General features: G+C 37.7%; 3 protein-coding genes across 3 annotated transcripts; 1 reads left to right on the top strand and 2 right to left on the bottom strand.

The window, feature by feature from the left end:
* Positions 1-518: 518 nt before the first annotated feature.
* On the bottom strand, positions 519-6256 carry LOC110061460 (sorting nexin-20-like). Its single transcript, XM_020768296.2, has 3 exons — positions 5674-6256; positions 3767-3924; positions 519-3035 (listed from the first exon to the last, which is right to left on the bottom strand). The coding sequence occupies exons 1-3, from the start codon at positions 5786-5788 to the stop codon at positions 2346-2348; spliced, it is 963 nt and encodes a 320-aa protein (XP_020623955.1). The 5' UTR covers positions 5789-6256; the 3' UTR covers positions 519-2345.
* Positions 6257-6356: 100 nt separating this feature from the next.
* LOC110061459 (sorting nexin-20-like) lies at positions 6357-15861 on the bottom strand. The gene is made up of 3 exons (XM_020768295.2): positions 15386-15861; positions 13209-13378; positions 6357-9130 (listed from the first exon to the last, which is right to left on the bottom strand). The coding sequence occupies exons 1-3, from the start codon at positions 15546-15548 to the stop codon at positions 8453-8455; spliced, it is 1011 nt and encodes a 336-aa protein (XP_020623954.2). The 5' UTR covers positions 15549-15861; the 3' UTR covers positions 6357-8452.
* Positions 15862-18059: 2198 nt separating this feature from the next.
* On the top strand, positions 18060-19931 carry LOC110061552 (uncharacterized). Its single transcript, XM_020768384.2, has 3 exons — positions 18060-18353; positions 18517-18705; positions 18972-19931. The coding sequence occupies exons 2-3, from the start codon at positions 18576-18578 to the stop codon at positions 19448-19450; spliced, it is 609 nt and encodes a 202-aa protein (XP_020624043.1). The 5' UTR covers positions 18060-18353; positions 18517-18575; the 3' UTR covers positions 19451-19931.
* The last annotated feature ends 538 nt before the right edge of the window (positions 19932-20469 follow it).

Raw genomic sequence — 20469 nt, 5'->3', positions numbered from 1 at the left:
GTCAGAGGGAGCTGTCACTGGTGGCGTCTGTGACTGACAGCCAGAATAACTGAAGAAAATCAATCTTTAAACAGGTCTCATTGATGTTTTCAGCGGGAAGACAACTGGCTTTTTCAGGCAGGCAAAACGTTTTGAACTGAACTTGGTTATATGAAAAACTTTACTCTAGCGGGTCCAGCCAGTCAGACAAAATTGTATTCACAGCTGGTCGTACTGGTCTACACACCCAATGTGCCAGCCTCTAAATGAAGGACCCTGGATCAGGGTATTTGGGCTGTGTTCTTAGACAAGAACTTTCTGGCACTGCCCTTGTCAACCCTGTGGGTATAGAAAAATTGGTTGGGAAACCTGACCTGACCAAAGCGCTGGGGGATATCCTGCTATGAACTAGCATCCCACCCAAGGGGAGTATGGGGAAGGGGTAATAACCACCTGTAATGAGACACCCTTGCTTTTTTGATTCTTTGGGATTGAACACACTTGACAGATAATAATGAAAACAAACCCAGAGAACATCATTCAATATATTACATTCTTTATTTAATATTCAAGTATTTTAACTAGTGCCAGCTAGTAGTGAATTGCCAGATTAACGTAAGATGGAGATATCTTGTCACAAGCTTAATGCTTTGTTCTCACAATTTGACCCATGAATTCAAGCTGATTTGATTCAAGTGTCAAGTGCTGTGGACAAATTGAATAAATAATATACATTGTAATGTGCTTTGTTCTTTTGTATGAACTGTTTCTCTTCGATGTATGTCTCTGGAAAAGGTTCAGGTGTGTGAACATGGCAATGGATGCATTGTGCCTCATGATCTCAGGTCAATCGATCCTGATATTGATCAACATCTGATAACCTGTGGGTAGGGAGAAGAGACCTTTTCTTTGTCGCTTCCCGTGACTCTTAGCAGAGTTTATTCCATTCTCATATCCAATCTTTTCACACATGTAGGAGTTTGCATACAGGCATCATTTTTATCTATTTGCACACAAGCTAGATATCTATTTATTTGCCAAATACCAGTAGTCATTTGGTCATTCAAAACACTCAGGTTAGCAAATCACCTTAGTCAGTCCCTATATGTGCCATGTGGCACATAACCCAAAGATACGTAACTCACTGACTTAGTGTAACTGTGAAAGTGAAGTGTTAGAAAATATTAACATTTGGATGTAATAACTCTTAATGTACCTCTAAAAGTTCAAAGAATATTTTCAGTCATGATATTATACAACTTCTCTTACATTGTCCCAAATAAACTTGAGACAACTTTGATAGACCATGCAATGGTCTGCCTTAAAATTTTGTCATTAGGCCATACATATGCTCTGTAATTAATATAATTATAATTTACATTATACTGTATTCTATAATGTATTTAGATTTGTTTGGTTATTTACACAAAAGTATTTACAGTGCTATGATTTCCACTTGGATATATACCTGGAATATATATATATATATGTAGTTATGCAACACTTTTGAGTGGTATACTATAGAATGTCCCATGAGTCACTTGAATTTTCTCAGTATACACACGTGACAAGCCTTTACATTACATGGTATACCATGAGTAAACGTTGCATAACTATTTTATACCATGCCATAGAAAATACAGTGACCAATACAATTACATGTGACATACACGCAGGCATGATAGGAAGGTTGGATGTAACACCATCAAATAATATAATACAAAGGCTTTCCTGTATGGCATGGTATAAATGCTGGTATTATGTAATGCATTTATTAGATGAGATTGGGCATGATAGCAAGGATTTTCAAGCCTCAGAAAGTTGATATGCTCTACTTGTAGAAGCCTAACGGCCAAAGCAGATAACTCAAACTGAGTCCTTAACAATAAACTATCATGCATAAACTAGATTCACTGCTACAAATCTCAATGTTTAAATATGACATCACAACTTCTTACTGTATAAATTAATTATCCAGCATAGAAGAGCTAGATGCCCTCAATCAACAAGAATAAATTATAGCAATTTTATTTTAAATAATTTTATTTTAAGTTAGTGAGTAAGTGAACAGATTGCGATGGTTGAATGGGATGGTGTATCTAAAGGCTAATAACTCAAATAACCTACCATACTACCTTAGAGAATCTTCAGCTCAAACTGAAAACCCCAAAAATGAAATTCCTGCTGGAAAATTTATATTCTTGTCGCAACCAATCAGAGTTGAGCTGGAGATTAAACAATCCATATGCCAGTAATAAAACTGAAAGGTGTTCCAATTTTGTCATAAGACATGCATATTGCCCTAGTTTTCTTGTCCAAAACAGATCAAGTTGTTGTAATTGTAAAGGATGATGATATTGGCACTTCTACTTCTCCTTGTCAAATCTTGTAACTGCAAGTTCTCGAAGTGTAAAAGCCTGGTCTGTCTCTATCCCACTCATTTTTTGAACATGTTTTAAATGCCTTTCTATAGTTCTCTTGTCCATTTGCAGTTTCCATCTTAACCTTGCCACCGTGTCCAACAAGGGAATCACATGGGGGCACAAGTAATCATTTTGGGCTACATGTAATTCAAGGGCTGCTGTTGCATAACGCTCAGCATCTTCGAGTTTACCTTGAGCCTCAAGTACGTCAACAATTGCGCCTAAAGTAGCAATGATCTCTCTCCCTTTGTCACACAACTTAACTTGAAGATGCAGACTGTTTAGAAATAGTTCTAAGCTATTTTCCAGTTCACCACTTTTCAGATTATCTGTTGCTTCTCGTAATCCTGGAAGATAGAAGAATTCTTTGAAAGCTTGATGTTGACGCACTTCTGCGTATTTGTAAATTGTCTGTAGAAATGCCTGAAAGGCAATGCGTCTAGATTCAATTAATTCAGGATTCAGGTTCTTTTTTTGAAAAAGTACTTTTCCAGGGAAGTCAACATCTTTTATTAAAAAGGGATGGTCTTTCTTGATTGCTTTGTAGAGAGCTGCAAAATCTGAGTACCTTCTTTCCACCATTACTTTCTCCGTGTCAACATGGTCTGTTCTCAAAACCATTACACAGTAAATCTAAAAGTGTTTGAATGTGAAACATGAAATTAGTATTTTCAGTATTCGTATTTTCCCAACAGTGCTTTTAAATGAATTACAATATGTACATGTACTGGTCCAGAACATATCCAAGCCCTACCATGGACTATTCTTTGGCTTGAACCCCCAACCCCAATTTCATCTGGAAATGCCAATTGAGATTTTTATTCTATCAATTAATACACTTTTCATCCCTTTTTAGTCTTTCAGGTTTTAAAACCACCCCACCCCTTTATGATATCTAGTGACGATCCAAGAAGTGTGCATGCATACATGTATATTATTTTGTCAAAAATATGTAATTAAATAGCTCTTATTAATTACTTTACACCCAAAGTCAAACCAAACTGGAAAACCTTCTCCACAACAGCTGCTATTTTAAAATGATGCACATGTTTCTGGTGTTGACAAAAAAATCTCTCTTGAATCTGATGTTGACTCATTTTTCCCCATTTCAGACATGCTCTTCTAGGGGTGGTGAAAGGTACCTCGAAAACTGTACATGTAGGTCTCTATATTTACTTTGATCTGATCTCAAAATCATGGAATCTTTTGTGGTGAGTCACTTGAGACATCTCAGATACTGAAACAAAAGTCTTGGCATCTCAGTATTATTAGCCTTGGATTTACCATTCATCATCCCTTCTGCTACTGTTAAGTTGATGATTATATATTTTGCTGATAGCATATAATTTTACTACACCTCTTACCACATGCTTGCCTTCGTTGTGAATCCTGGTTGAAACAATTTGAAATGTTGTATTTTGAGGATCACTAAAGACCGATATTCCATGGCCTCTGCAAGTGCTGTCCAGAGTATCAAGATCCTCCTCCTCATTGTCTGAATCCACGTATACAACACCCTTTTCTGTAAACAAACAAAAAGAGTGTCAATAAAACCAAAATGCTACTAATACTCCTCTCTTGTTTCCACAGATACATGTACTTTACTGAAACATTGGACTGCATCACAGCCTTTATAACCCATGAAGTACAGTGGAATCTTGATTTCTTGAGCCCTCATTTTCTCAAACCTCACGATAACTCAAACCAAAAGTCATTTCCCTCTCCTCAGTTGAACACAGCAATTTAACCTCCCGATTTCTTGAACTATCCAATTTTTCAAATCAATTTTTGTTTCCCTAGGAGGTTCAATGTGATGCAGCCTAAACTAGTAAATGTCACATGTACCCCAGCTAATATTCCAGCGCAGTTTTCAAAATTTGTGTTTATGTTTGCACGTTGAATTTCAATCCTAGTTTAACAATTCAACTGAACATTACATAACTAATTTTATTATATAGACACAAGTGTTTCACTGGGAAATACACCACTCATAAAATTCATACGAAACCACATCCGGGACTTGAGTGGCGTACTTTCCACATCCTCACTAGTGAAGATATCAATGATTTCACTGGTATCAAGTTTGTCTCTTAAATTGTACTTAAATTCGTTGATGTATCATCGAAACATCTTCTATATAATAAAAAGAACATAATTTACATGTTAGCTCAAAGATATGAATTTTATGTTCTCGTGGCAAGAACAATGTCTCACTCTTTTGCTGCGCTCACTCGTGAGATATTGCTCTTGCCACTTGAACATACAATTAATATCTTCTCGCCACTGTGTAATATCCTCTATGTTTGAACACCAATAACAGAAATATACTGACAGCTTAGGGAGAGTGCCCCCTACCTCCCCCCCTCCCCCCAGAATTTTCAATAACCTTTCATGTCCATATGGGTTGCATATGGATATTTTCTGGAACCACAAAATGAGGCTAAAAAATGTAGACAACAACTTGGGGAAAGATTCTCCTAAATTTAGTACCTGCTGTAAGTCTCATACTGTTTCTACAAGTTTGCCAGACGGAATATAACCACTATTTTTCACTAATTTGGTAAAAAAAAAAAGGTTATTTTGAAAATGAAATAAATTAATTTCAGGAAATTATTGAACTAGAACTGTCATCTACCAAACATGGTCACTCAAATAAAATTTAAACATCTTTCAGTTTTCAAACATTCACAAAATCTTAATAATCCTGTAACTTACAGATCAGATATCTCCGACAGTCAACAAAAGAATAGTATAAAAATCTGTGTTGGCTATCGTGCAGATTTGCAATAACCTTATAAACTTAACTTACATTATTAAAACGAATCATTTCCTTCTCATGTCTGTCGCGATCAACTTCGAATTCTATGTGCACGTTCTGTGACAGCAAGCACGACAACAAGAACCAACACCTTCCCTACAATAATCGTCCTCCATTATATATATATGAAAAGCTATCGTGCAGATTTGAAATAAGCTTATAAACTTAACTTACATTATTAAAACGAATCATTTCCTTCTCGTGTCTGTCGCGATCAACTTCGAATTCTACGTGCACGTTCTGTGACAGCAAGCACGACAACAAGAACCAACACCTTCCCTACAATAATCGTCCTCCATTATATATGGAAACTACTAAAGATTGTTACTACTACTACTAGTTAAACTTATACATCGGCTTTTGACTCAAATTAATGTAAACTTTGGTTTAGGCATGGAGCAAGCTAGTCCTAATTGTCTGAAAAGTCCTAACGGTGGCTATTTGTAACCTTACCGGCATAGATCATTCGTCCCACAGCATTGACAAGTTGTCCATTGAAAGATATGTTGTCGAGTGGAGATTGTCCAGGATCATCAGTAGTCTCGTCAAAATACCAAGACGAACCCATCACACCGCATTTCTCTAGTGAAACTGTAATCACACCACGGCCTCCAGAATCTCTCAAGCGTTTATAAACACAACTGTTGTCGCACTCAAAGCAACATGGGAAGGTAGGTAAACCACAGGCAACCCAAGTTCAAGATGTTAATGATGACCAATTTGCCTACTGAACAGTCAAGGAAAAAATACAACACTTCGTAAGGGAATCTTTACCATAGGTTTTAGGAGATAGACGATCAAAATCAAAATGCCTTATCTTACTTCCAGAGGGCATTGTTTATCCATCGCTTTTTTTCGCTGATTTTGATGTCTGTAGGGTATTCCGCAATTCGTCTGTAGTTTGAAACTGGTAGCTGCTGGTAGCCAAGGGTTAATCACACATAGAAGCGAGTAAATCCAGAAATTTGTCTCAAGTCTGATCTTCCATCCCAGGCGTCCGGTTAGGGAGCAGCAAGAAAACGGCGAGGCAAAACAAATTAGTCACTGGAAATCTTCAGTGTAGCTTTGTCCTCGATATTTTAAAAAAACAGAACTTAGCAGAACGTGGATAGAAGTGAACATAAAACACCCTGACGTGCTAAAAAAGCTATGTTTAATTCCCTTACAAAACAAAGAAAACAATGTTTTATGATTTTTATGGTTTCGTGTGCCTAAATACCAAAATACAAAACATTAAAAAGATGCCAAAGCATGAGTTTTTTTAGAAAACGTTTCCATGTTGCTTTGTGTCTGTTCAGTAATTCAGAATTCAAAAATGTGATAAGAACAAAAAAGTTGAACATGAGGCGATAGCCAAGTGTATCACTCATGTTCTTACCACATTTTGACATCTTCCGTGATCAATTACTGAACAGACACACGAAAACATGGAATCTTCTTGTTTAATAGATAACAAATCAAATGTGAGAATAATTTGACAAATTATTTAAACAGCTATTGAACATGAGTTATTTAAAAACACTCAAAAAATGTAGACAAAAGTCTCCTACAGTTTGTGTTTCCTATTAAAGTTTCTCTCATGTTTTCAACTATGTCCTATTTATTACCCATACTCCCTCATATGAATTCAAATATTTGATAAATAACAGTGTAAAACTATTTTACACTATGTACAGGCAATACCGTCTCATTCCCAGCAGTTGCCCCATGATAATTCTTAGTACACGCAGGGCAGACATGTCTTGCAACTGTAGCTGATGGGAAGAGAGAAGTGGTTTGAGTTTTCCCATAACATCACGACCTACACTTCCTAGTCTTCATTCACAAAATGCAACAGCACCCAAGGATGGGACAGCAGTTGAACTGCATGAAGATGTCACACATCAAACATTCTTTTTGACCACTGTGTGTCTAACACCCTAAGGTCCAGGTCAAACATTGGACTTCGCATGAGACAAACTAAACTGAGCGAATTAAGTTCACGACAACGTTTAACTCAACTTAGTTCGCCCAACTAAATTTATATCTATTATCAGGTTCTATCCGTCTAAAGCAGATGACAGAATGTATTGACTCATCTAAATTTGAATTAAGTTCGGCATTTGACCCAATGGTTGAGCTTTACCCATTTGGATCAATTCAATTGCAATTTAGTTCATCTCATGTGAAGTTTGATGTTTGACCTGGGCCTAAGCTCTTTGAATCAAAGATGTAATGCCAAAAATATCAAAAATAATAATTAAAAGCAATTATTGCTTTGTATATAAAAATAGAATATGTTGAATAGTGTACACACAATGTTTTTAACGGTGTGAACTTCTGGTGAGGCAAACATACCTAACTCCTAGAGATCTAATGTATCATATTGTGTTAACCCAATCTTATGGGATGACTATAGCACCCGCTCAACAAGTACTGAGGCTGTATTTATACAAATATGACCTACCTAGCAAAAAACACAACTTATGCATTGTGCATATCCATCAAAATTCACGTTTTTTTTTTAATCATATCGGTAATTAGCATGAAAACCAATTTCTAGACTTTCAGTAAATACAATAAATAAAAATTTTGTATCAAAAATATTTAAATTAAAAACAATCTACTAAACCCTGTAATTTCTATGTTATGGACTATCAAAACGGTCAAATTATTATATATTTCTACATATTAATTACTATACTGCTATTGAAACTAACAAATTGGAGGAACCACTAAAGGAAAATGTCTGCAAATTCCCTTGCCAAATTTATAGCCTCGTCGTTTAAAATAACACTGGTTCACATAATAAACGACAGTCCAGGGGGAGGGTTGCCACGCCACTTGTCTGAACTTCAGAATGCCCCATATGCCCGCTAAATTATGCCCGCTTAATTATGAACTTCAAACCAAATTTCTTTTGTCCTATTTTTGGTGTTAAAATTACTGCCAAAACTTGCTTAACCCACATTCCCTTTTTAATACTCTCAGCTAAAGGTCACTTTGTCAATAATTCATCAGTCATCAAAGGTTATCTTTTGTTGAGATTTTATCTCATGCAAATTATGGGCTATTGCCAAGAGAGAAGTCAGTGGGAAATAAATTTAAAGCATATTTGTAAAGAAAGTGCATGGCTATGAAACTAAAAGTATTTTGCCCATATTCCCTGATTCACTTTTTTTTACATTCTTATCAACTGCCTGTTTGACAGTTTTGTCATGTCTTACTATTGTGCAGTTACATAGAACAAGTTTTACTTGTCAAATCTTGTAACAGCAAGTTCTCGCAGAGTGAAGGCACAATCAACATCTATCCCACTCGTTCTTTGAGCCTGAGCCAAACGTTTCTCTAATGCTTTCTTGTCTTTTTGCAGGTTCCGCTTTAGTTTCACTGCTGTGTCCATCAAGGGGATCAAATAAGAAGAGAAATTCCCCTCCTGGATTAATTCTAGTGCAACATTTGCATAACACTCAGCCTCCTCAAATTTGCTTTGAGCCTCATGTACAACAACAATTGCAGACAGGGTTGCAATGATCTCTCTCACTTGATCACACAACTTCACCTGTAGATGCAGACTGTTCAGTAAAAGTTTCAAGCTGCGTTTCAGTTCACCACCTTTCAGATTTTCTGTGGCCTCCCGTAATTCTGGCAGAAAGAAAAATTCTCGAAATGCTGGATGAAGACAAACTTCTTTATGGTGATAGATCTTTTGTAAAAAAGACTCAAATGCAGACCGCCTGGCTTCAATCACTTCAGGATTTAAATTACTTTTCTGACCAAAGACTTTTCCAGGGAAGGTTACCTTCTCCAGCAAGCTAGGATGGTCTTTTTTTAGTGCTTTGTGTAAAGCTGCGAAGTCAGAATACCGTCTTTCTATTACAGCTTTATCCAGATCAATACCATCTGTTCTCAGCACCATAAGAGAGTAAAACTGAAAAGGAAATTTCAGTAATTAAAAACAAAACTTTTTTGGAGCAATGATGTCCTACTGTACCTTACATGACTTAACCAGGCAACTAAACAAAATGTCTCACTTGCAAGCATGCAGTCTATACCAATGGCTTACTTATCTCCGGCAAATGTTTATCATGCCACCATATAGCCCCCAAGGCCGTCATTAAGGGCCGTAACCCATAGCACCTGTTATGGCTGAGCATGCTTGATGTGCCATTGTTGTTACAGGTATTGTCAAAAGTTGCTACAATTCACACATAACAGAACAAATTTGTTACAGGTGTGAAGATCAAGGCTACAGGTGAATCAAAACTTAATACAGTGCCCTGGCCCTGATAACAGAATCCTATGGACAAAATACTGCAAGTTGAGATGTGCAGGACCAGACAAGGTTACAAGGGGTTGTCCAAAAAGAGCTGTCCAGAACATGCATTAACTGAAACAAAATTTTCACTACTTTCCAACAAAATCAAGATCTAAAACTTGATATGGTTAAATGCAGTACTAACTACTTAATAACCGAGAGTGAGGTCGTTACGGGAAAATCTCAAACTGAGGCCTTGCCGTATTGACCGAGCGATAGCGAGGTCAATACGGTAGGCCGAGGTTTGAGATTTTCCCGTAACGACCGAACGGCCAAAGTTATTAAGTTGTTTATTATATGGCTCATCAATAAAGAGAAAAATCATTCGAGCAGAAGTCGTCAATCTACATCCGGCGATGCGCACGTTTACCGATTCATTCATCGTCTCAAACCTAGGGCAAAACTACACAGTCAGTGAATTTCACTACTGTATTACGTATTCCGTTAAAAACACTCATTTCTTTACGGAAAAGTCACTGTCACAGCCTCAAAAACCTATTTTAGTATCGTGGTACCACAAGTTGATGGGGAAGTTTTTCCGACTTTTGGGGCGAAACGTCAACGCATATAGAAAAGACAGCAAGTGCTTCAAAATTGTCCAAACCAACCGTCTTTCGGTGAAAGAAGATACTAATGCTTTAGAATGCACTGCTCAAAATAAGCTTAACTCGATCTTCGCATTCGCTTTCGACAACATATCTTCGCCTTCTTCATTCTGGGATTTATGGATGAACATTTCAAGCCTTGTGAACGTCTGCAGTTATCAGAAACACTGCTACCGACAGAAACCGCCCGATTGTTTACATCTGATGATCCTGGAAGCTGATTTACACTTGCTTGTGTCAAAGCGAGGGAATCTATTTGACGAGAACTTTGACGGAGTTCAATACTTCGGTAATTGCTGTGACTAAGATGATAACTTATAAGTTTCTTTGTGGTGTTCTGCTCAGGATGCATGGCAGATCTGCCAATGGTGTTTTTTACTTAGCGATTTTAGCTTTACTTAAGACTAGGCAAACTTTGATTGTTTTTCACTAGTGCCCGCCAAGGTTACCGACTGGTAAGTCATCTATATAAATTTTATTAAAGAAATATCTCTAAACTTTTAGCTACTGATATTCTCGTACTGATTTTAATCGGCTTTCACCACTTCAATGTGCTTGAATTTTCAGAACCGGGCTCTTCCTAATTTGCATAATCTGTAATCGGCCCGTGGGCATTACGGGAGAATAATGCCCTACAATTCAGTGACAATTAACCAATCAGAGCGCACCATATAATAATGTTAGTTATTGCCTGCAACTGTTTTAAGAGGCCCTGCGCCTAAGAAACGACTGATGATTTCCGGCTAAAAAATAAAATCGGCCGATTTTTATCTCCCAAGCAGAGGTTACCGAATACTATTTAAAAATGAATTTCTTTTGTTTCAGTTTCGCTTTAAACCAAAAATATCGAGCCACAAACTTTTTCCGTCTGATAGCAGCAAAATCAGGCCGAAAATAAGCCCCCGCAAAAAACTGTTCAGAAATTACTATCGCAACGCAAAATAATGAGAAAACTACACAGTGTTGAAGAAAAAGGCCTTTTAATGCAATATCATTCGATAAACATCAAAAAACTGCCGAAGCGATAAACAAATAAAGTTTCAAATATTGCATACTAAATTAGATGGAGTGTTGGAACTGATTTTAAAATAATTATTTCTCAAAAGTTCAACGCTTTTGAAAGCAATCACAGTGATGAATTAGACATTGGAGGGATATACATTACGTTTCTGGAGAAACATTTTTCGGCCAAAGTATATTGACTTTGTACAAAGCGTTCAAAGTTACCGTGTTTACCGTTATCCTGCTACTTCAGCGAAACACTTCTCTTTTGCCAATACGGCCGTGGATAGCGTGGTAAACGCCACTTTAAACCTTGCTAGGCATTCAAAGACCATCCTGAGTAGAAGAACGAAGAATTAAAAGAGAAAGGAAGATGAAAAATATGCAGAAAAAGAAAATAATTCGAAATTACCATCTGCTAACGAAAGTTCAATCTGGAAAATGTCGTGGCGTGACAGCGGCCATTGACATCATTTGTCACGTCAAGTCGCGAGAGCGTGGGAAAACGAGTCTGTAATGTCCTTCGGGTGGTCAGCGGCTAGGGATCCAGTCGCGACCCCATAACTCAGATCACGCTGCGGCCAAAACGGTGTGGCGGTTGGGGAAGTATTTCTTTTTCAGTGACCATCATTTGTGAAAAACAACATAACATTGTTCCACTAAACGTTCTCTGGGCGGGAAAAATTGTTTTCCTATTTGTGCATTCGTTTGGATTCCCTCGCTATTTATACAAATGACGTCAACGGCCGCTGTCACACCACAACATTTTCCAGATTCAACTTTCGTTAGCAGATGGTAATTTCGAGTTTTTGTTTTCTTTTTCTGCATATTTTTCATCTTCCTTTCTCTTTTAATTCTACATCCTTCTACTTAGGATGGTCTTTGAATGCCTAGCAAGGTTTAAAGTGGCGTTTACCATGCTATCCACGGCCGTATTGGCAAAAGAGAAGTGCTTCGCCGAAGTAGCAGGATAATGGTAAACACGGTAACTTTGAATGCTTTGTACAAAGTCAATATACCTTGGCCAAAAAATGTTTTTCCAGAAACGTAATGTATATCCCTCCAATGTCTGATTCATCACTGTGATTGCTTTCAAAAGCGTTGAACTTTTGAGAAATAATTATTTTAAAATCAGCTCCAATGCTCCATCTAATTTAGTATGCATTATTTGAAACTTTATTTTTTAATTGCTTCGGCAGTTTTTTGATGTTTATCGAATGATATTGCATTAAAAGGCCTTTTTCTTCAACACTGTGTAGTTTTCTCATTATTTTGCGTTGCGATAGTAATTTCTGAACAGTTTTTTGCGGGGGCTTATTTTCAGCCTGATTTTGCTGCCATCAGACGGAAAAAGTTTGTGGCTCGATATTTTTGGTTTAAAGCGAAACTGAAACAAAAGAAATTCATTTTTAAATAGTATTCGGTAACCTCTGCTTGGGAGATAAAAATCGGCCGATTTTATTTTTTAGCCGGAAATCATCAGTCGTTTCTTAGGCGCAGGGCCTCTTAAGCAAGTTGGCCATTACGCATGCAAGACCCAAAACTACAATTCAAAACAATGAATAATGTTAGGCTTTATCCTTTATATAAAGTACTATTATATGGCAAGGTAGTCTCAGGTAAATCTGAGCATATCAATTGGTTCTTTCTTGGTCAGGATTTTCCCACATGGACTGTCTCCATGGAAATGGTCATAAGTCATGTATGAATTGTCTTTGAAAGCTGGGAAATTCAAATTCAAGTGCCATGTAATAAACTAGCATACTTAGTATACTAATCTAGCTTAATCGAGCTGTTCTACATAGAATTGTGGCCATGGTCATTTTTGGATGGACCTCACTATGTTTGGTCCGTACCACCATGACGTCAGGCCAACATTCCCCAGTATGGCCCTCAAACTCGTTCAGTAACAGGTTCATAAAAAGATTGAAACTTACATCTGTTCATTTCTAGGGGAATTCATGAGCAAGCTTAATTGGTGAACAGTGTTACAGTTGACTCTTATGTTTGTTAGAAGCTGAAAACACAACATGATCTACCAGCTATGAATATTTGTATTGGTCTAAGGTTAGCCCAGGACTCACCACAGATTGTTTGCGTTTCCCTTCACGTATCCTAGTTGAGAAGACTTCAAACTTGATATTCTGTGGGTCAGCACCAACAGATATCCCATGGCCTCTACAAATACTATCTGTTTGATCCTCATCTTCACAATCACTGCTGGTATCCTCTGGCAAGAATACAGTGCCTCTCCCTGAAACCAGACAAAAAATAGTGACTACAATCAGAAAGTTTCTTCCTACATTTAAATAAATATTTGAAGTAAGCTAAAGGCAATGTGGTGATTGCATTGAAGACTAGTGGCTCATAACGCTGGCATCTCCAATTTCAATCACTAGACACAACTAGGTGTACGCCTGCAGCTAAAATTATCTTTGGTTCAAAATGTTCAAACCAGGTTGATTTTTATAATTTTTTCATTATCTCGTATTCATTACAGAATCATTATCTGAAACAAAAGACAATAAAAACCAAACTGGTTTGAAAAATTTAAACTGCACCATAAGTGTAACAATTTTGACACAAGTGTTGTTATTCATCATCATTTCATTGGCTTCAAAGTTGCTGTCTAAACATTATCATCCTTTGACAAGTACCTCTTACATGCCCTATTGTTTTTTACATATAAATTTTTATATATCTAATAAGTAATTTACCATTCGATTTGCACGCCTGCTGATAGAGTGTTCAATAGTAGAACCAGAGCGTTAATGTAATACCAATATAATATAATATTATATTAACCAATATAATATAATAGTCATACCTTCTATAGATATCATCACCTGGATTATAATAAGTAATTTACATAATACACTTTGCACTTTGTTTTTTTTTTTTTGTTTTTTTTATTTATGTACTTATATGAGCTTATTGACTATGCCAGTTAACAAAACGTGGTAGTGACCAACCTGAAAGCCCTTGCTACTTTGGTCACTGCACACATTTTCACTTTCTATTTATTGTAATTTTTATTTCTGAGTTGTTATTATGTAATATTTATAGATTGATTGTTAACAATATGTAAAAAGTGCAAAAAAAACAACAAAACTAATACAATGAAACCCTGCTCTACCAACACCCGCTTAATACGGACACCTGCTTCTAATGAACAGTTTTCTTTGTCCAGACAACTAAAGAGCTCATATATTTTCTCTTAAATTAGCCTGCTTGATACGGACACCCGGATAATGCGGACACTTTATCATGTCCCTTTGGTGTCCGTATTAACAGGGTTCCACTGTATCTGAAATCTGAAATCTGCATTTTTCCCTTTTCATTGGCCAATAGCCCTCCAAGTGACCTGCAAATAACTGCCTACAAATAATGGTCTACACATGACTGAATACTTGTCCATCCAAATTTGTTTTGCTGCAAACAATATTCTGTTCATATGCAATTGTAAGCACGCTCTTTTGTGAAAAATGGCAGATCACTTCCTCGAACTGTCAGAGAGTGATTAAATATGAAAACAAGCTTCTAGATAATCAAATGATAAAAGAATTATTGAACTTGGTTATACCAAAATATCGTGATTTGTCAGTGTCTCGCAGATCAACTATTTGCTAAAGCCGAAGGCGAGTAATTGATCTGTGCACCACTGACGGATCATGATATTATGCTCAACCTTGTCCAATAATTGTTAAATGTCGCCGGTCAGAAAGCTTCTCTTGCCACTGCACACTAATGTACGTATTCTTAATTAGGATGTACACCTCTTTCAACATGAAGATGAGACTCTAAACTATGCGGTTGATTATAAGGGACACTTTGATTCAATATGACGAATCAATGACTTCTCAATTCTTAATTAGCGTGACTACACCTCCTTCATTACGATTGCTGTCGAGAACATTGCCATAATCAAATTTTTTGGCAACACCACAAAAAATGATTCTACCAAATTCAAGAAAGCACTTCTGTGATCCCAGAGCCCACGTTTCCGGATCAATTTAATTTCTGAAGAACGCTTAAAAATATGGGAAGAACAGGAAAAAAAATAACTTGCCAAAGTTTCCGCTTCGGTGTGCAACTTGTAGTAGTTAGTTGTATGACATGTGGCTAGATACATACACCGACACTGAATTAGATGAAAGCTTTCTACACAGAGATTACGCTTTTAGAAATATTAACTTAGTGAATACACGTCCAACGCCAATATAAGCTCAGATCATAAGTAATCCTGTAGTTTTGTATTTACCTCCAGTTCCCAGCACTGGCCAAACACTTGGTTCTCCTGAAATAACTAGCCGCCCGTTAAAAGAGATGTTCGACGAGAAGAAATCATCCTCCTCTAAATCGTAATCGTCCAAATCACTACTGAAATTCTCAAAATAGCCAGAAGATTCCACTGAAGACTGCATATTTCAACACTACGACTTCCAGTCGATTGCCAAACACAGACGCAAGTGCTACGTGCAGCTACTGGTAACAGCAAAGCATCTTGGGAAGGTTTATCTGCATACATCCGCTGCTTTCAAGAGTTTTTTAAAAAATGTCTTTTTATTGCCATTCCAAACAACAAGGCTTCACCATTGAAAGAACCATTGAATAAACCTTTTATGGTGTAAAACTTGCTTACACGCCATTTCAAGACACGGCACCTCTACCGGTTTCAATTTCAAGGACTTTCAACCGAGGTTGATGTGTATTGCACACAGACAGCCCATTCCAAGTTTAGGTGGTTACGGAAGTTTTTGTGGTAAGTCGATTCAGCTTGACGTGATTGGCTGAGAGTTTGAGCACTGCATACTTGATGTTTCTATTTTGTACCAATGAAAACAATCAAGAGACCATGAAACAATTCATAGAACTAACTTAATAAGGTAAAATAGGAAATAGCTTCATGAATTTTTTTAAAATCAAAGATGGTTATAGTTGATGGTCACGGTTGATGGTTGCATAATTAGAGGCAAATTAGAAAAGAAATATGACCAAGCTTGCTCTGTTTTTAAAGATGGCTCGATTTTGGCCAAGTTCTTTTTCTGTGTGTCTGTGGACCTCGCCTTCGTCTCGGTCTATAAACAGACAATAAAACGAGACCAACATTTGCAGTGGCAGATCTCGCCCCCCCCCCACCCCCCCACCCCTATTTTGGGTAAAAAAACAAAAAAATCGCAGAAGGAAGAAAAGCCAGTAGGGCAAGCAAAAAAACGCCCTCCCTCCTCCCCCCGCTTAGCTCAAGGTCTGGATCTGCCACTTTTGCCACCAGTGACCGGCATATATTTAAAGAACACCATTTTCTTCCGAGAAACAGCAGGTAAAGAGCGGGCAAGCTAACTCGGGTAGCAAATTAGCTTCTTCTTGTCATCAGGTGTGTTACTGAACAAGTGTGAGGTCCGTATTGGGGAAACCAGGTTGAGTTCCCTTTTTGTTTTGAAACTGCATGGACCGAACCGCAGACTGTGAATAGACTCTCGCCTAGAATGGTGCAAAAAAAACAAAACAAAACAAAACCAAAAAAAAAAAACGAAGAAGGAAAGGAAGACAGAAACAGGTGAGTGACAAGGTTCTCTCACAGTACCGGTTGTTCATTTTCACCGCAGGGAGCTGATAGAGGAGTTTTATTTGACATCATCTCGGCTAAATTCATCACGGTATATAGTGCAATTGCGGGGGAAATCGATTTTGTTGATTCAAGTCATTGTACGTAATTCAACGCGATCAAACTAAGCGTCATGCCAATGTTTCGCATCTGGTGTTGTTACAAAGTCATCATATCCGATATCCGCCTCCTTCGAGTCTCCTTTGTCCTTATCCACATGACATATATGGCCGCATACCGCAAAAGTCCGCAATGACTCTAGGCGTAGCCTTAGCTTGTTGGTTCTGCTTCTGAACCCATCAGGCTCCTGCTTCTGTTCCTGATCCGTTCACAGGGAGCGCACAATCTTGTTGTAAGGAATGAAAAAAAATGATATAGTTTACCTTTGCCTCCAATTGTCATCTCTTACGCGACCCGCTACCTACATGTCCTGCAAAATTCGTACCTAGGCCTTTTCGCGCTATGCAAAAATTTTCTGGTTTTAGCGCTACAGTGTTTTGTGGTAGGTGGGCTCATGTAGGTAGAGGTTTCCCCTGTAATGTCGCGTACGAGATGACAACTGGCCGGAGACAAAGGTAAACTATTTCGTTCTTTTCATTCCTCACAACAAGATTGTGCGCTCCCTGTGATCAGTTGTAACTCGTTATTGCTCAGTACTTCAACTTTTTCAGTGTCCGAAGCTACAATATTATAAAAAATTTGATTTAATTATTTGATATTAATAATCACTAAGAAAAAAGAATCTTCCTTTTTTGAGGAGTACTTCTTGTTTTCACCATTCCATTTTGTCCATTGAATTAATTTTGAATTTGGCAAATAAATAAATAAATAAATAAATAAATAAATAAATAAAATCCGCCCGCGCGAAGATAAGAGGAAAATATGCAATCAACGTTCCGATTGGGGAATTTATACTTTGATCCTTGCCGGGGATCCTTGATTACCTTTGGAAGGGCCTTGGAATGCGAGGAAATATTTTGGAATACAACCCGGGGCCGGGAATGGATGTTTCATTTTCCGTTTGGAAAACATATTGCACTACTTCACCCATTATTAGAATCTGAGAGTTCCAATGGAACTTGTCAAAAATCGAACGCTTTCGCTTTCTTCTCCCGATATAATAATATATTTGGCCGAGGGCTCTCTCGAGCGAAGCGCTGGCCCGTGTCCGGTCCTAGTATACTCCATTGCATAGCACGAGCCGGCTGCACGAGAAGGTCACGTGCATATCTTGTCACTATGGCGTGGTCTTCCATATATGGCAAACAGAAGTCAATTTGATTGGTAACGTCACCAGCCCTGACAGAATGTCAACAAAAACATTGAGTTTTCCCAATCGTTATTTTTCTGACAAGCTTTGCGTTTCTGCCAACGGCGTCTGTTCGGTCGTAATTTTCAAAGCCTCCAAGCATCTCTTCGTAGCGAGACTCTTTTGCATCACCCTTTTTAACGAAATAAGCGTATAAACATTATCACAGCCAAGTGAATTTTGGAGGGAAATACCAGACTCTTTGCCGGTGTTTATAATACAGAAAATTTGCATTTGCCTCAGCCGAAGATCTTTTTCGAACCCAAACGAATTTTGGCGGACTCTTCGAAACTTGACTTAAACTGACACCAAAAGGTAAGGTTGTTGTTGTTTTTCACGGCTAAACATTGAAGTTGTTATATCTGAAACGTTTTCGTTTGACGACAATTCGTATTTCAGCTGTGTTCGTCTTGTTCCCGGTACGTATACTGAAATCGGTTTTACGTAACAACGCTTTTCCGCTTGTTTCTTGACACAGTGAATTTGGAATTACTGCTATAAGTTGGTGAAATCGCTGGTTAAAGGGAATTTCTAAAAATGTGGACGACGATTTCGAGCTACATCTGGGGTGATGCAGACGAACAAATTGTGCCGGGTTGTACTGTAGACGACACCCAAAGCGATGAGGACTGGATTTTGGTCGATGTTCACGAAAGTAAAGTACTCGGTAAGTGTTTTGTTGAGGAATTTTCACGTGAACTCGCAGACATGTTCTTCAAAGCGAAAGTGGGTACATTTTTAAATTTATTTTTCACCGATTAGTTTCGTGAATGTACCATTTTAGCAAGTTTCTTCTTAGCAGGTAATTGTTTTGAACGCGTTCACTCTCGTCACGGCATTATGCAAACTGGGTTGCGCCACCGTTACATCATATTTCATCGTTTGCGCTGAAAATTGCGTTGAGCTCAAATTACTGATCGTTTTGTATTACAGCTGGAAAAGAAAACGAGGTTTCCAAGTTAAAGGCTCAAGTGCAGTTGGAAGAAAGCTGGTATGTTACTCCACCACCTTGCTTCGAAGCGAGCGGGCTTTCCCCCGAAGTTTTGGAAGCTAGCCCGATGGAAGATTTACTCATCGAGCATCCTAGTATGTCTGTGTACGGGCCAGGTGTGAGGCGAGATTCCTCTTCAATTTCATCTGCATCCAGGAGTTCTAGCACGCCAAGGAACGAAGGAGAGCAGGTAGAAAGGAGAGAACCTCGCCGAACGGTACAGTTTCAAGAGCAGCTCGATTTAATTGAGAAGAGAAGGCAAACGGAACCGCCGCTTCAAAGCAGCATTCGCTCGAACAGAAAGAACTTGAAAAAACAGAACATGGTTCATTTTCAAAACAATTCTAGGAGCAAGCGAAATAAAAAGCGAAATAGGATGCTAGGGAAACATGTTGGACTGCACGGTAAAAGAGGCTGTTGACCCTCACTGCAAAATTATAAGATTCGAAGACGCCGAGGGATTAGGCGTATCGCGTAGGGTCTAAGTCCACTGTAAATATTTAAAACTGTGTTATTTATATTCTTGCGGAGGGTCTGGCTTGCTTTCCTGTGGAGTTTCCTTCTTTTCCCTAGTGTATAGTAATCCTTATTGTAAGAAGGATTTTAAAATAACTTGATCCTTGAAACGAAAATCAGGGTTCAAAATTGTCAAATAGCTTGTGGAGATAGCTCTTCCAGCTATATAATTTATGCACTTTTATTACGTATAGCATAAGATTGTTTAGAATCTATTGTTGTCATTATATTATTTTTCCAATTCCAGAAAAGGACAAAAAAAGTACAAAATAATTTTTAAAATATGAAAGAAAGAAATTTAATTTCACTTCCACTCATACATCAAATCTGATTGAGCAGAGCCTTGAGTGTAACCATGAGATTTGAATAAAGGACATTTTAGCAGAGCCTTCTTGTGCTTGCATACGTTTGAAAAGAATATTGATTAGTATACATAATATTTTAATCAATATGCAAGATGACTGAGGAAAATAATTGCCTGTATTTTTTTTCAGTTAAGACTTCCAAGTACTTCATGTACAAAAAGGTCCCATTTTCAAAACGTTTGGATTAGGTTCAATTTCAATATTGTTATTGCTGGTAACTAAGTTAGTTAAGTTCACAGTTGGAATGACAAATTTGGCTGATGGTCAAAATTTGTTTCAAATGATAATTTGCTTGAGAGGCCTTGCTATGTTTTGATTGGAAGAAAATTTATGCACAACCATTAATTAAACTACAAACAAATCAAAGCATTCTGAAATGTGAAGAGAATTCTGCAACTATCATGCAACATTATTTTTGCACATACACAAAATATGGGTCAATTCTCCACCAGCAACGTGGAATAAGTTGAGGATGGCATGTTGTAATTTTTCACAGGAAACAAATATCACTTTGCTTTCTACTGCAGCTGCACCAGATGAAATAAAAAAAAATTCAGCC

The sequence above is a fragment of the Orbicella faveolata genome, unplaced genomic scaffold, assembly GCF_042242905.1.
Source record: "Orbicella faveolata isolate gen_17 unplaced genomic scaffold, um_ofav_v1 contig_3, whole genome shotgun sequence".
Taxonomy (NCBI): Eukaryota; Metazoa; Cnidaria; class Anthozoa; order Scleractinia; family Merulinidae; genus Orbicella; species Orbicella faveolata.
This window is presented reverse-complemented; position numbering and strand designations above follow the sequence as displayed.

What these genes read in the sequence shown, in the direction of transcription:
- LOC110061459 (XM_020768295.2), bottom strand. Translation starts at nt 15,548, where the DNA reads ATGCAGTCTTCAGTGGAATCTTCTGGCTATTTTGAGAATTTCAGTAGT. An exon ending in GCCAGTGCTGGGAACTGGAG is followed by an intron (nt 13,379 to 15,385) that starts GTAAATACAAAA and finishes GTCTGGTTTCAG; the next exon opens with GGAGAGGCACTGTATTCTTG. An exon ending in GGAAACGCAAACAATCTGTG is followed by an intron (nt 9,131 to 13,208) that starts GTGAGTCCTGGG and finishes TTTCCTTTTCAG; the next exon opens with TTTTACTCTCTTATGGTGCT.
- LOC110061552 (XM_020768384.2), top strand. Translation starts at nt 18,576, where the DNA reads ATGTGGACGACGATTTCGAGCTACATCTGGGGTGATGCAGACGAACAA. An exon ending in TCACGAAAGTAAAGTACTCG is followed by an intron (nt 18,706 to 18,971) that starts GTAAGTGTTTTG and finishes TTTGTATTACAG; the next exon opens with CTGGAAAAGAAAACGAGGTT.
- LOC110061460 (XM_020768296.2), bottom strand. Translation starts at nt 5,788, where the DNA reads ATGGGTTCGTCTTGGTATTTTGACGAGACTACTGATGATCCTGGACAA. An exon ending in GGGACGAATGATCTATGCCG is followed by an intron (nt 3,925 to 5,673) that starts GTAAGGTTACAA and finishes GTTTGTTTACAG; the next exon opens with AAAAGGGTGTTGTATACGTG. An exon ending in ACAACGAAGGCAAGCATGTG is followed by an intron (nt 3,036 to 3,766) that starts GTAAGAGGTGTA and finishes AAACACTTTTAG; the next exon opens with ATTTACTGTGTAATGGTTTT.